Raw genomic sequence first — 16,880 nt, forward strand, 5'->3', positions numbered from 1 at the left:
TTTATTTTGACGTATAAAAGCTTTTTCTAACTCTGTCCCAAACTTATTTAGACACTCAGAGACACTAAATCAAAGGTTCATGAGCTCCTCGCAAGTAACAGAATGGCGCATGCTACTTTAAAGCATTCAGAGCATCAGATTGTACACTCTTAGAAATCAAGGTGCTTCACAATGCCATAGAAGAACCATTTTTGTCTAAATGGTTCCATAAAGAGCCTTTAACATCTGAAGAAACTTTGTTTCGCAAAAGGTTCTTTGTGGCAAAAGAAGGTTCTGATTTTTTAAAGATCCTTTGACTGAATGGTTGTTCTATGGCATCACTATAAAGAACCTTTTATGCACCTATATTTTTAAGAGTGTATACTTGTATATTTAAAACGCAGACCTTGCAATTTGATAATTGGACCAAATGGTGAGTAATACTCCTTTATATACTAACCAACAACCAATTTTTTACTTGCATTTGGCACTTGGCGGGTGTTGAATTTTAAACTGGCTGACATGGTAAGGGTGTCCTGCAAACAGCTGCTAGATGTATTATTGGTGTATTATTATTAGTACACTAGCTATTGTAGTGCTGTCAGAAACAATCCGTTCATTTAAAACAAATACATTTTTTGTGTGTGTGGTTTTTCTTCTTCTTCAGTTTGTTTAGTTATTGTTTAAGGACATATTGAGAGATATATGTGTCATACTTCCCAGGTTGGAAAATGCTTAAATCTGTATAAATACAGAAAAAAAAATACTCAGATCTGATCATTGTATGTTTTTAGAAAATTTGCAATCTGCCCAGTAAATGACTATAAATCAGCTGATACCATTGATTAGTCAATACATTACTAGTTAAATCCTTGCAAGGGGCGATCCGTGAACATATTAATCTCACACTTAATCTAAATTTGCTCCAGGGGTTCTGGGATTTGCCACTGTAATAAATGTACTTGGATAAAAGCATCAGTTATATGACTAATTAGATAGATAACAGGAAGTTTCTGGAGATTGAGGTTCAACTACACTCTAAACAGAGATCTCTGTGTGATAAACGAATGCAAAACAGTGTTCTGGCTTCTTTTACTACTTTTGTTGTGTGCATGTGGGTGGCTCACCTGTCTGTGGGTGGCAGTAGCTGCTTTGATTATTACATTGGCATGGTTGGCACCAAGTGCTGTTCGCCCGCGAGAAGCCTGGGCGGCAGTCATGACACTTGTCCCCATGCACTCCACTCTTGCAGATGCACATGCCTGAACTGCCAGAAAAATACAGAGAAACAGTCATGGAGTTAGAGAGAGTTACAGAGGCACAGAAAGAAAGACTCATTGTTCCTAAAAAAGCATACAGTATCCTTCCAAAGCCAGACCCAGCGAGGTTACAACCTCTGTCCACTTCAAACACCAGGTTTCCTCTGAACTGCCAGAATAGCTGCTCCTTCCCATTTATCACATGTTAATAGAGTCACTCCATGAAAGCTGAAGCAACATCTGTTAGCAGTAATACTGTAAACTAGAGGCCTAAAAACATTGGGATGCATTGATCTTTGATGGAAATCCAAATTTATCAATTATAGTACAACCCGAATTCCGGAAAAGTTGGGATGTTTTTTAAATTTTAATAAAATGAAAACTAAAGGAATTTCAAATCACATGAGCCAATATTTTATTCACAATAGAACATAGATAACGTAGCAAATGTTTAAACTGAGAAATTTTACACTTTTATCCACTTAATTAGCTCATTTAAAATTTAATGCCTGCTACAGGTCTCAAAAAAGTTGGCACGGGGGCAACAAATGGCTAAAAAAGCAAGCAGTTTTGAAAAGATTCAGCTGGGAGAACATCTAGTTAATTGATATCAGGTCTGTAACATGATTAGCTATAAAAGCTTTGTCTTAGAGAAGCAGAGTCTCTCAGAAGTATAGATGGGCAGAGGCTCTCCAATCTGTGAAAGACTGCGTAAAAAAATTGTGGAAAACTTTAAAAACAATGTTCCTCAACGTCAAATTGCAAAGGCTTTGCAAATCTCATCATCTACAGTGCATAACATCATCAAAAGATTCAGAGAAACTGGAGAAATCTCTGTGCGTAAGGGACAAGGCCGGAGACCTTTATTGGATGCCCGTGGTCTTCGGGCTCTCAGACGACACTGCATCACTCATCGGCATGATTGTGTCAATGACATTACTAAATGGGCCCAGGAATACTTTCAGAAACCACTGTCGGTAAACACAATCCGCCGTGCCATCAGCAGATGCCAACTAAAGCTCTATCATGCAAAAAGGAAGCCATATGTGAACATGGTCCAGAAGCGCCGTCGTGTCCTGTGGGCCAAGGCTCATTTAAAATGGACTATTTCAAAGTGGAATAGTGTTTTATGGTCAGACGAGTCCAAATTTGACATTCTTGTTGGAAATCACGGACGCCGTGTCCTCCGGGCTAAAGAGGAGGGAGACCTTCCAGCATGTTATCAGCGTTCAGTTCAAAAGCCAGCATCTCTGATGGTATGGGGGTGCATAAGTGCATACGGTATGGGTAGCTTGCATGTTTTGGAAGGCTCTGTGAATGCTGAAAGGTATATAAAGGTTTTAGAGCAACATATGCTTCCCTCCAAACAACGTCTATTTCAGGGAAGGCCTTGTTTATTTCAGCAGGACAATGCAAAACCACATACTGCAGCTATAACAACAGCATGGCTTCGTCGTAGAAGAGTCCGGGTGCTAACCTGGCCTGCCTGCAGTCCAGATCTTTCACCTATAGAGAACATTTGGCGCATCATTAAACGAAAAATACGTCAAAGATGACCACGAACTCTTCAGCAGCTGGAAATCTATATAAGGCAAGAATGGGACCAAATTCCAACAGCAAAACTCCAGCAACTCATAGCCTCAATGCCCAGACGTCTTCAAACTGTTTTGAAAAGAAAAGGAGATTCTACACCATGGTAAACATGCCGCGTCCCAACTATTTTGAGACCTGTAGCAGTATTTTGTGCATAAAATTGTAAACTTTCTCAGTTTAAACATTTGCTATGTTATCTATGTTCTATTGTGAATAAAATATTGGCTCATGTGATTTGAAAGTCTTTTAGTTTTCATTTTATTAAAATTTAAAAAACGTCCCAACTTTTCCGGAATTCGGGTTGTAACACTCAGGCATAAATAATATGAAATAGTGGTTCAACGGATCACTAATCTCACGTTTTGGATCACATTATGGTTTTTGATTCTGGACCCTATCATTCACCCGGCGCAATGTGACACAAGGTTAGGGGTGCGCCGATCACGATCGGCCGATCGTTATGCGCATCTCGTCAGTAAAGCCGGTTCTCTAATCAGCGGTAAATTCCATTAGGTGCGTGATTTCGCATAGAGCAGCTGTTACTACACAGAGTCATTGTTAACTGAGAAGCTGCGCAAATCCACGTTAATTTTCAGCGTTTATTTGCGCATCTTCTTAGTTAACAACGGCTCTGTGTAGTAACAGCTGCTCTATGCGAAATCACGCACCTGATGGAATTTAGATTAGAGAACCGGCTTTACTGACGAGATGCGCATTAACGATCGGCCGATCGTGATCGGCGCACCCCTACGCAAGGTGTAGCGCAAGTGTGTTTGCTAGTTTCAGGCCTGCGCTGTCTGCATTTTCCCATCCAGTGCCATGTCGTTTAATTAGCGAATGCATTTGTGCCTATTTGTGCACCCATTGGCGTGCTGGTCTAAAAAAGAGGTGTGTTCAAGTGCATTGCTATTTTAAGGAGCTGAAAATAGACATACTCTCTATAGACCATAGACCAACTCAAACCTGGTCTGAAGTCTAAAGTCAATGGCGCAATATTTTTTTGTTGGTAGAAAATGCGCCTCTGGGCGGTTTAAAAGTGCACGTTGACTTTGCTTATTACACACAGGGATGCTCATCACACAAACATACCAAATATTCAAAACAAAAGGATTACAGTGTAAAAGAATATTGTCAAGGCTACATAAATATAAAAATTTTATGATGGATAGTCATTGCGTGTATTCGATTTAGGATACCTATTTGCAATTCAGCCTATTACTACTTATAATGATGAATTAAATTCTACTTCATCCCACGCCTTCTTCACCTCGGGAAGCTTTGGTGGATTCTTGTTTGTCCCGTAGATGATCTGCTCACGAGCTTTAACTCTGCGCATGAGCAGATCGGTTTCATCACTCGAGAAGCGTTCAGCTTTTCCGCCAACAAATTCCGCCATGTAAATAGCGATCCGCCATGGCGCGAGCGCATCTCGCTCTTAAAGGGAATGGGAGATGACACTCTGATTGGTGTATTGAACTTTACTCCCATTACTCATTAAGAGAATAGGGACAACCCATTCCAAAAATGCACCCCGGCGTACGGACCATTTTTCCGTTGTTAAAATAGCAAAAGTGGATTTGGACACATCCTGAGTGCACCTGCGTCGTGCACTTCACACTTTGCGTTTAGATCGTTAAAATAGAGCCCTCTGACTGACTGACAGACTGCAACAGTTAGAGCTAAAAAACTTTGTTTGCGTTCTACTGAAGAAACAAATTCACCTACATATTGGATTCCCTGGCGGTAAATGACATCAAATTTTCATCAAATTTTCATTTTGGGGTTAACTATTCCTTTAAAGAGACAAGAGAACCGCCAGTAAAAATAAGAACAAAGACACAAATGACAAGCATAGATAAATTCGACAGAATATGTTGCAAATAAAATAAGGATGGTAGTATTAAAATACAGAAATTTAATAATTAGGGAAAATAACACTGCAGAGTTTTCACTGTATAAACTAAATACAGATTTTTATTACAGCTGTTTCATTGTTTGATCATCATTTATGATAGCAGCAGTAATTATAGGATGCTGTCCCTTTAAGACTTGATGCTCGGATCCGATATTATAATACACATTAAATTTGATTTCTTTCTCAGCTGTTTTCATTCACTTGAGACATAACTGACTGTGTTTACCTGAATGATTGTAAAGATGGGTAGTAGAGAACAGCACACGAGTAACAAATCGAGTTCCCTTTTGCCTTTTCTCCCTGGAATAATTTAAAATTAATTTGCTTGTGTAAATACAAACAAATTATAAACTTATACTCTATTATGGTTACATTTTGCAGTTAATCCGCAGATCACATGCATGCCAAACTGTAGGACTTGGTCCGTACGGATCACAGATCAACTACAATATGTTTAACCACTAATATAAAAATGACTAAGGTTTACAAAACAACAAATACCTAAATGTATTTGATTTGCATTGGATTTCGCAGCAGGTAGGATACAGTACACCAGACCCCTTCCTGTCCTGGGTTACATGAAAAATGTCATTAGTGCCTGTGCTTGTAATACAATTTCTTTGTACTGCTAGAAGAGAAACAGAGAAGGGTAAATATGCTCTACATTAGAAATTAAAGTGTAACAATATCAAAGCATTTAAAATGAAAAGGAACCGAAACTCCCTGAGATGAGAAAACTTCTGATTATACTGTTACACACTTTAGGCTTTTGAAGCGCAAATGAGAAATGCAGAAGGATGATTTCTTCTGGGAAAGGCTTGTGAAACCTATGAAGATATATCTGCAATTATTTTTTTCACACACACTCACACTCAATTCACTCTCAGTAACTATACTCTCCACATGTACAATAAGAAGTTCAGAGTAATTAGACTACTTGTTATTCTGAATGATGCTGAACTCACAGTTCCTGAGAAAAATAACCCTGACATGTCGGTTCTGTTGAACTCAACCTCTTAAATCAAATCAGTATCCCTACTGGTTCCACTAGGATACATAATTCAGAGCAAAAGCCACTACACTAAAATTTATATTAAAAAGCACATAACAACTGCAACTAGACCTAAGACCATGTGTTTCCCAAAATATTATCAGGGCTCAATATTAAAGGATTTTTGCAAACATTTTCGCTTACCCCACCATATAAACAGGAAGTATGCAAGTAAATAAGTAAACAAGTAAATAAATAAAAACATGCATAAATAAATACATTAAAAACCACATTACTTCTGGCCAACTGTTATACACGCATTCATGAATTGAAAAGTGGATTACCATTTTTTATTACATGGTATTTGAAGTATCAACTTTAAGTGTCCCATCAACTTCTGGGGACAGCATGTAAGTATTGAGCAAATTAAACTTTTTTTGGATGCACTACACACACTCCCACAAAATCATGCCTCGTCACTCCATGTCTGCATTGTTTGCTAATTGCTGATAGGTTAAACAAACTGACACATGCACAGCCATTGGTTAAAACACACTTTAAGAATGAAAACCCTTGAGCTATAACTTAAGACACAAACTACACTAAATGGTCAAAAGTCTTGATGTGTTTTTTTTATTACTGGATGAAATCTGTTGAAGTGCAATGTGCAAAAAGAGAAAAAGTGATTGAGTGGGAGAGAGAGTATAAGCAAGCTTCATACAGAGCAGATCCTGTGTGCTGAGAAAGAGCATCTCAAAGAACTTTCATTCTGCCTCTTTGAGCTGTAAGCTGACACCATGATCCTCCACAGCACAAGTCAATAACTTTGATGTTTGGCCTCACAGCCATATCTAGAGAGAACTGAGCCATGACTGTAACCCATCTAATGTCTATGAAGAAAAAGAGACTCATTTGAGAAGCACACTTCGGTCATGGGCTGTATAATGTCCTGTGAATTTCAATGAATTTCAATGTCTTCCCAAAATAAGTAAATGAGTCAACCAATGTCTACTTTTTGCTCAGTAAATGACTATCTTCTCTGCTTGCCTAAACAATGGAAGATGGAGAATATATTTCGAAAACCCTCTTGGAAACAAGCAAAACAAAAGCAACACAAATGAGATGTTCCTACCGAAACAAAAGGAAACATTAAAAATGCAGAATCACACAATTTAGAACTGCACTGGTCGCAAACTCAAGCTCTAAAAAACTTGCGAGAATACATTAGCCGACTTCACCCTGAGGCTGTAAGAATGTTGAGGTTTCCCTGGCAACAACACCTCAGATCACCAGAAAGTACCCCACTGTGATTTAACTGAAAGTCTATTACAGTATAATCACCAGGGCAACAATTCTACAAAAAAAGACAAGCATTTACTATGCCGTGTAAGCAAATTAAAAATCTTTCTTAAATAATGTGGCCTTTGCACTTGTCAAGATTAATTAATGAATCGTTTTAGCAAATTGTGGAAATGATGATGGCACAATGGCACAGCATAGCTCATACCCACTCATTATAGGGAAAATAGCCAATATATATTAACTATTAAAAAGCAGCAGTGCAATTATTTGTGAATGCTGATATCCTCACACTGTTATTGTGCATCATTATACTCATGTTGGTTATTAAGGGAAGTGCTTTTTTAATGAAATCCATTTGTGCAATACCATTTAGTTTGTAGCTGACATTCATGCACACTATCCAGGGAAAACTAATGGTGGTCACTGCTTTAGCACTTGGCTACTTCCTTGCAGACTATTTAAGGGCAGTGTGGCTTGAGGCCTGGGTGGTTTGGAACCTCTAATGTATAACCCAGTTTTATTGCGGTAGTGGGTTATGCTGATCTCTGAATTATATGGTGGTTATATGAAAGGTTTTCAGTGCAGTCAAACAACCTTCTGAAAGCTCTTGGCGTCCTATGGTTCAGTGGTGCTAAAGCAGACTGTCATGTTCAGTTGAAGTGCATCCTTGTCAGGTATGCCATAAGAAAAGCTTTTTAGCTTCACTGAGGGTGATTTCAAGATAGGATTTCGCTCTCCTAGTGATGTAGTAGTAATACTAGTAAATGATTAAATGGACTGCATTTATATAGCGCTTTCAACAGACCAATGGCCATCCAAAGCGCTTTACAAGTTGCCTCACATTCATTCACCCATTCACTCACTCATTCATACACCGACAGCTGTGGTGTCAGTCATGCAAGGCACCATCCAGCTCGTCGGGAGCAGCTGGGGTTAGGTATCTTGCCCAAGGACACCTCGACACTTGGTCAGGTGGAGCCGGGGATTGAACCACCAACCTTCCGCTTGTAGACAACCTACATGAACCACTGAGCCACTGCCGGCGAGTAATATTGAAATATTACCGCCCCTTAACCACTTGAGCTGTTATTTAGATTTTTTGAGAATTAGGCATATGCAATATTGGACCCACCGGTGGGTCCCCAGAGTTGATGTGGTTAATCTGTAAGTTTCCACCCATGGTGCCGTCATTTGATTTCGCAAGAGACATTGGTGTAGCAGTTCTACTACCATGACGAAAGTTTGAGCAAAACATGCTAACTGTTCTGTTTCTGGCTTCTGTTCTGTTTGGAATCCCAGCCTCAGAGAAGACCAGCAGTGGATTTATTGATTTATTTACTGTATATTGCTGCTGCCACACGGATCTAAAATAAACCTGCAATTTATTTCCCAGTTGTTTACCTTCACAGACATAACCGAATGTTTTTGTAACTCATGCATGAAACTTGTGTGTGAATGAGAACTTAAGCCCCATTCACACTACAAGCGACACGCAACAACAAAGCGACACAATCCCATTCATTTCAATGGAGACACGAGCAACAGCAACCATTGGTCGACCGAATGGGGCATGTCCAGTGAAGTGACAGAGTTCAGAATCCTTCAACTTTATACAAATGAAGAACGACTTTCGAGAGCGACAGACAATAGTAAAGAAGACGGTAGAGCTCATGTGATCGTTCTCCTCTCAGCATAGATAAACATACGCAATGGAAGAAATTAGGATCTGTTTCTCATTAATTATTGTTTGTATGTATGGATTTAATTTAGATTATATTTAGTCTTTTGCCTCCAAAATGTTTGTACTTTGCAGCAAGAAACCTGATTTGCAGTCAAGACAACCAGTACTGAAAACACCCACTAGCAACTTCATCGCCAGCCCATGACGACATTTAGCGACAAAAGTCTCTGTTAGTGTGAATGCAGCTTTAGTTTAGTACTCACATGCTATGACAGACACTTTCTTTATGTGTGCACTCAGAAAACCGTATATCAGAAGTTTAAACTAATATGGTTTCAAACGCATGATTTCAGCATGATAAACGTGATAATCAGAACCAAAACAGATGTTTTTTAGCAGGTCTGAGCTGTAATGGCGCAGCTCTATTATGGGAAAGGGAGCGGAGAGCAGCAGCTTACTTGCATTTAAGGAGACAGGAATGAAAAACAGTGTGTTTCTGCTTCCACTTAAAATAGGCATTTTTTTATTATATGATAAATGATCTGTGGGGTATTTTGAGCTGAATCTTGACAGACACATTCTGGGGACACCGGAGACTTATATGATACAATGTAAAAAGTGGCATAATACGTCTCCCTTAAATTAAAGACTGTTTAATTGACTCTGTTATTGACTGTGGTGATTGTTCACCATTGAATGCCATTATCCTGCCACAATCTCTTCCAAAAACACTTTGAGTTTCTGGAAATAAAAATGCAGCGTTCACACTGCATGATTTTCAAATTCATCTGATCATTGTTGTTTTCACACTGCACAACTATCTGGAGTAGCATTCAGTTGCTGCTGCGATCACATAGCAGTGATTGAACGATGGCTCGGTGACAGGAATTTACACACTGCATGACTTTAAAAAAGGAAGAATCGCAGACAACTCAGCGAAACAAACATAAGAATTGATAAAAAAATACCGCAAGATCACGCTGATCGGTGTTGCCAACTCTCCCAAGATAAATAAGCAAACACAGCTTCAAAAACAAGCCCAATATTATTATATTATTTATTATCAATAAATGAGCCTGCAATACAGTAAACTGAAACCACTCTGAGTTTGAAGAGCAAAAACAGAAGTTATTTTATAACATTTTTAATTGCAACAAAGTGGGAGGACACATACTATCCAATCACCTGCGAGCAGAATAGTTCTGGAGATGGAAAAGAAGAATAAAACAAAACAAGAGCACTAAGGGGGAGCTTTAATAGCATCATATTTATAATAAAATAAACTCAAACCATATGCATCTACTATTAGTAGGCTATTACTGCTCAATTATTTACTGATTTAATGATTAATGCATTATAAAAATATAAAAAAAATTAAATAAGGTCCCTTTCCTCCCTTGCACATTCTCCCATGTTTCGTCCATCTCTGTAGGTGGCCTTGTTTGTCTATTTACATCTACTTACCATCAATCGTCATTGGAATGAGGAATAAAACACTACAGCACATTTATTATTTCACTGATTGGCCATTAGCTGCAAGCAGACAGTGGGAAACATTGGGAAAAAAGCAGTGACCATAAATGTAAGGAAACAAAGTTGCTTGTCAGGATTTCTTAACAAATTTTAAAATAAGCCCAAAAAACTGCACCCCACAAACCATGTTTTTTTTTTACGCGACTTAACAAAAAAAGAAGGCCAAAGTTACATAAAATACATGGACTCGGCAACTGTGACGCGGATATGTGGTCTATAAGCCCTCCCCAAACACACAATAACAAATATAACTTCCTTTTTAACAACATCTGCTGGGAAAATTTTATATACAAAAATGTTTTGTGCATTTTATAATGAGCTTATTTCTTATTTAAAAAAAAGCTGTCAAAGTGATGAAAACGAAAAATGCAATAGCCTAAATCTTTTGTCCTTTATAGAAGAATATGCTTTACAGAAAAAGCACATGGCCCCTTTTATGTTTACTTTAATTGTTTTTTTTTATATAGTCATTTATTCCTCATTCAAAGAAAACTGCATTTTATCTCTTTTAACAGCAACAAATCCAAACTTCCGGTCCACAACCAAGAGCCAAACATTGTTTGTCCAATAGTAGGAAAACACCACCAACCAGCAGAAATACAAGTAACAAGCCAAGTGACTTGGGAGTGTGAGGGATTCCAGTACAGGCCCATCCTGATAAAAAAAAACAGAGAGATTTAAAAATCCTTGTTTACACAGTGAAAATGCTGATTGTGTGGAGGGCAGTGGGAGGCCTGACAGAACAAAGCCACACTGTGCTTGGAGCAGAGCTGGAGATTTTTAATAACCTCTTCTGCCTACAGGCCAGAGCTGGCGAGAATCACCACAAAGAGCTGTCGAGGAGAGAATGAGAAGACTAAAAAGTAGGCAATTATAAAAAGGAAGTGGACGAGTGATCATCAAATGGGGGTCTAAGTTGACTTTTACTGATGATCAAGAGCATATAAATGAATAAACAGTTTGATAAACCTATAAATGTTTTAAATTTTATCTAAGAAATGCAAATAGGTTTTTGTGAAGGGTACACACACACACACACACACACACACACACACGCACACACATATTACACACTAAATTTGAGAGGATCACACTAGAAAGTTAAACAAAGTTAAAATTTCTTCTACCTAAAAAACTTTGTATTATAAATTCCATTCTAATATTTGCACTCACCTGGAGGCACTCAGTGAGGGGACCTTTATTTGAATGTTTAATTTATGTGAGATTAAAGTCTGCTGGGTGCTCTGCATTAATGCCACTGTGGTCGACTTCTTGAGGTTCTTGCTGGTTTGAGGGGCGGCAGCTTTTCATAAAGCTGAATAGGACAGTGAATGAGTTGGATCTGAGCCCATTTATCTGTGCAAACCCCACAGACAGAATAAGTGCTTTCTCTCTCCACAATTTTCTAATGTCTGCCCAGATATCAGAGCACATTGAGGAACCAACTAGGCTTAGACAAGAAGAAAGTTAAACACTTTTGTTCCCACCCACTTTAAAACTTCTTTCTACAAAAGTGAACAGAAGCATTTAGTAGGGTGTGCTTTTTCCTCCCCATCAAATATAAACCCTTGCATTGCAGAGATCTTATTTTTCCTTTGGCAAGCATCACATTTTTTGCCTGGCTTTTGATTAGGCCACACAGCAGGCTAAACTAATCCTCCTCACAGGCTAGAGATATCAGCAGCCAAGTCATTTTAACTTATCCAAATTAAAACAGAATTGGAAAATGGCAAATGGAAAAAAAGAAAAAGTAATCTCATACACTATAGTAAAGAGTCCTCTAAGGGTGATCTATAGCTTTGTTTAGTTAGGCTCAAGCTGCTGGGTGTCAGTTTCTTTACACTTCTGGTTGGATGGGAATTAAATCCTCTGTAACAAGATTAGTAAGAAGTGCAACTGGGCTCTACCACCATTGTGTGTGGTATAGTGGTCGACTGATATTGTCATAATCTGGTTCATGTTCCCCTGTCTTGTGTTTGGACTTGTGTTACTTTCCTGACTAGAGTGTCATTTGTAGTCAACTTGTAGTCCTATTTTTTCATAGGTCATCTTGACCGGTATTTCTTGTTACCTTGTCATCCCATTATCTTCTCTGTGTATAAATAGCCCGGTGTTTAAGTTAGTCTTTGTCAGTCGTTGTCTTTGCTAAGTTGTGTCATGTTGTTTCTGTTTCCTGGTTCTCTCTGTGTCTGGTTCTTTGTTTCTGAATTTGGATTACCTTTTGTTTTATTAAATGTTCCACTGATTGCATTTGGATCCTACCTCGGCTCTTCCTTGCACTGACTTGTTACAAAAAGACTGACCAATATGGATCCAGCAGCACTTGAAATTATGTGTCTCCATCAAGGAGATCTGCCTATCGAGGACTACCTGATGGACTTTGTTGAGCTAGCACATTTAACTAGCATGGCAAGGTATGCCTAATAATTTTTGTTCGTGGTGGCTTATCTGAGCCACTCAGCTCACTCATGCCTTTGCATGATCCTCGCTGGACTCTGGAGTTTTACATTGATCTGGCACTCCAACTAAGTGGCTCTGCATATACTGTGGGTGTTGTGGAGGAGGAACATGGCACTCATGCAGTATCTGCCATTCCTGAGCCTCATCAAGTCTCAGCTGATCTCCTTGAGACACGTCAATTTACAGCTGATCTTCCTGAAGCAGATCTTTCTGAGTCAAGTCAAGTTACAGCTGATCATCTAGAGCCTTGTTGCATCACAGCGCTCATCCCAGAGTCACCTCAGGTCACAGCTGTCCTGTCTGTTGCACCCATATCTTCGAGGTATCTTCAGTATCCCAGACTGGCATCGAGTGTGGAGGATCCACTGCTGGTGTCAGCACATGCAGCTGATATTCCCAAACCAACTCACTCTAGCCCTCCTACTCCAGAACTGATTGCCCTCTCTGCAGCACTTCCCATAATGGGGGTTGCTTTATGATGTGTTTGGGCTGCATACACCACCACTGAAACTCTAGAGGTGGTGGCGTCCACTATGATTTCTCCAGAGGTGGTGGCTGATGCTGCAGAACCTTTCCAGGTAGTGGCGCTTGCTGCTATGTCCCCAGAGGGGATGGCGTCCACTGCAGTTTCTCCTGAGGTGGCGGCGCTTGCTTCAGCTCCTTGTGTGGTGGTGGCGCTAAGCAATGTAGTCTCTGCCTATCCTTTCATGGATATGGAGGCCATATGTGAACTCTCTGCCTGTCCCGTCACGTTTATGGAGGCTGTTAATGAACATTCAGTCCTATCTATCACAGCCAAGGAGATTACCAACGAACTCATTGTGCCTTCTGCTTCGGTCTTTGGGGCCATAAGTAAACTGTCTGTTTCCTATGTCTCAGTTCCTCAGAAGTCTCTGTCTCAGCCCTGGTTTCATCATCCATCTGCTCCACCGTGGTGGTCTTCTGCTTTGCTCTGGTGGTCTTCTACTTCACCTGCTCTGTCCTGGTGGGCTCCTGCTCCACCTTGGTGCCCTCAGTCCCCAGGATCTCTTCCTGTGCATGTACCTGGCTCTCCATCCTTATCCCTGTTCCACCTCTCCAACATCCTCATGGACTTAACAGTGTTTATTTGAGCATCTAGAATACGCTCCTAAAGGAGAACTCTTGTCATGATCTGGCTCATGTTCCCCTGTCTTGTGTTTGGACTAACGTTACTTCCTGTCTAGAGTGTCATATGAAGTCAACTTGTAGTCCTATTGTTTCATTGGTCGACTTGATTGCTTTCACCGGTGTTTCTTGTTACCTTGTCATCCTGTTAGCTTTTCTGTTTATAGTAGCCCAGTGTTTGAGTTAGTCTTTGTCAGTCTTGTCTTTGCTAAGTTTTGTCATGTTGTTTCTGTTTCCTGGTTCTTTGTTTCTGGATTTGGATTACCTTTTGTTTTATTAAATGCTCCACTGATTGCATTTGAATCCTACCTCGGCTCTTCCTTGCATTGGCTCATTACAGATATAGTCACTAAATTTCAGAGTTTTGATGCCTGCTACTCTAAAATGTGGAAATAGATATTAGAGCTGTTGATTTAACATGTTAATTTACAGTGGCGGCTGGTGGAAAACATAGCATGCATCCAAGTATGATTTATTCCAGTATAACAAAAGAAAAAAATATTAAGACTTGAAACATTTCAAATCAAGATAATTGAAACTGAAAGAGCTAGAAATTAGGATATGCAAAGCAAGCAGCACTTATTACTGACTGACTTGTGTGGCTTTTTTCAATCATGTCTGCTAAGTTGCAAATGCCATTGGCATGGTCCGACCTTGGTCTTCTTCTTGTGGATGAAGAAAGAAAGAAACGGACAGAACTATAACAATGATAATAATAGGATGAAAGTGTTTGTGCATTTCCTCTTCACTCCATCATTGGTTTGCTTTCATAATTTCCTATTTTTTCTTGTGTGCTCATTCGCTAAGGTGAATAGCCAATCAGAATTAATTTTTTCACCAATGAACACTGCGATTCAACATAAAAAAACAGCCAAAATATAGCTGCCATTGTGCAGATCACAACGAAAACACTAAAGCCACAGCAGAACTTGCTGGTGTGCCCATGACAGCCACCAGAGGGCACTCTTCCCTGACTGTTATCTGTTTATTGTGGACTTCAGTTCCCATTACCCTTTGCATAGACTATAAGTGAATCTCAGGCCTCATTGCTTTCAACTGTGTGTTAACCTTATTTGATTTTATTTATTTATATATAATTTTATATAAGTCTCCTCTGACTTGGGATCCTGGACTTCTGGGTCTTTGTCAGGACTCCGAGTGCAACATCAGGCCTAGCAGAACCCCTCTGCAGGGATTTTCCCACCAGCCCTGGCCTTCTTACTCCAATTGAGAAGCGAAGGTAAAGTTTGAGGAGGGCCGCTTAGTCCACTCTGGTCAATCCACTCATGAACCCGCTCCAGTCCAGTAGCCCTAATATTCCACTCCAGAGCCCACTCCAGTGTTTGAGTCCAATCAAGTCTATGAGTTCACTCCAGAGCTTGCTCCAGTTTACGAGTCCCCTCCAGTCTATGAGTTCACTCCAGAGCCCACTCAAGTCTACAAGTTTACTCCCGAGCCCGCTCCAGTCTACAACTCTGCTCCAGAATCCAGTCTATGAGTTAATTTCTTAGCTTGCTCCAGTTCAGGAGTTACTGAGTCCAGAGTCCACTCAAGTCTACGAGTGCATTCCAGACTTTGCTCCCATCTAGGAGTTCGCTCCAGAGCCAAGGAGGCTGTTCCAGTTCTGAACTCTCAATGTGCCCTGTCATGGACAAAGAGGTCATTCCTGAACTCTCTGTTTGTCCTGTTTTGGCCACAGAGGCCGCTGTTAACCTCGCTGTGCTCTCTAACCCAATCTAAGCCATCTTGGTGGTCTACTACACCTTCAGCTCCACTCAAGTGGTCCTCAGCTCCATTAGCTCCACTTTGGTGTTCATCTGCTCTTCCGTTGGGATCTTCATCCCATCTGCTTTGCTGTGGTGGTCATCTGCTCTGCCGTGGGGATCTTTGGTCTCATCTACCACACGGCCCGGCCCACCATCCCTCCCCTGATCCACCTCCATTCCACCTCCACCCAGGGAGGCATTTGGTGGAGCTTATGGAATCTGCTCCTTAAAGAAGGGGGTTATGTTTTTAGCCATCTGCTGGTGTGCCCATTCTCTCTAGACTGTTTGTTGTGGACTTCAGTTCCCATTACCCTTTTCACAGAGCCTCAGTGTGTGCGATTCGCCTTGTTAGATATCCTATACACACACTAACACACACTAACACGCACACGCAAACACACACACACACACACACACACACACACACCCACACACACACACACACACACTAGGGCTGTGCGATACTGAAAACAAATGCGATACGCGGTAATTAAATTAAAAATTACAATTATATAACCAATAGGGCTGCAACTAACGATTATTTTGATAATCGATTAATCTGTCGATTATTTTTACGATTAATCGATTAATCGGTTTATGGTCTTATATTTTAGTTTTTTCCATTTTTCCCCCAAGTAAATTATTAATAAATGGCCTTTATCATTCAGCATAGATTTAAGAGATTTTAACCATTTTGCACTGTCATATCCTCATCAAAAATATACCTGGAGTTGTTTTATTGTGTTAGTAATCCTTTGTCGAACTCTTCTGCAATCAGAACACTGACCCATACTCTAGCAAATTTCACAAGATTTCAAATAATGTTTTCACCATGGCAGTCCTTAGACCTCCTAAAGTAGTTTAACATCCTGAACAAAGCTTATTAAGGAATCTTTCCGAACATATTTTCACGAAGAATAAGGATAAAACAGAATAAAATTGCAGTACATTGTATTTTATTATTTACTGGGAAAAAGCTTTATAGCTTTTGCTGTGAAATTGTAAACAATCCTTCAAAAAAAGTGCCAATGGCATGAAACCTGAATGGAACTCACAATTTAAAGTAAAATCCATCAGAAGGTTGTCCAGAAAAAAAAAATAGGACACACACAAAAAACCTGCTGTGTGAAAAAGAGCAGTGAATAATACTTAGAAAAAAAGTGCATTTCAAATATCTACATTTACCTCTCTCATTCAGTCATAATTAGGCTGCACGACTGAATTTTGAACTGTTAAACGACAAACTGATCACAGA

General features: G+C 39.8%; 1 protein-coding gene across 1 annotated transcript in view; it reads right to left on the reverse strand.

Annotated features, from left to right (window-relative positions):
• LOC132141279 (multiple epidermal growth factor-like domains protein 9) overlaps positions 1 to 16,880 on the reverse strand; it is a 98,016-nt gene that overhangs the window by 22,897 nt on the left and 58,239 nt on the right. The window contains exon 3 of the mRNA XM_059550651.1: positions 1,107 to 1,246. Coding sequence (XP_059406634.1) covers positions 1,107 to 1,246 — 140 coding nt within the window. The remainder of the gene's footprint in view (positions 1 to 1,106; positions 1,247 to 16,880) is intronic.

Source organism: Carassius carassius, chromosome 5 (genome assembly GCF_963082965.1).
Source record: "Carassius carassius chromosome 5, fCarCar2.1, whole genome shotgun sequence".
In the NCBI taxonomy this organism is placed as follows: domain Eukaryota; kingdom Metazoa; phylum Chordata; class Actinopteri; order Cypriniformes; family Cyprinidae; genus Carassius; species Carassius carassius.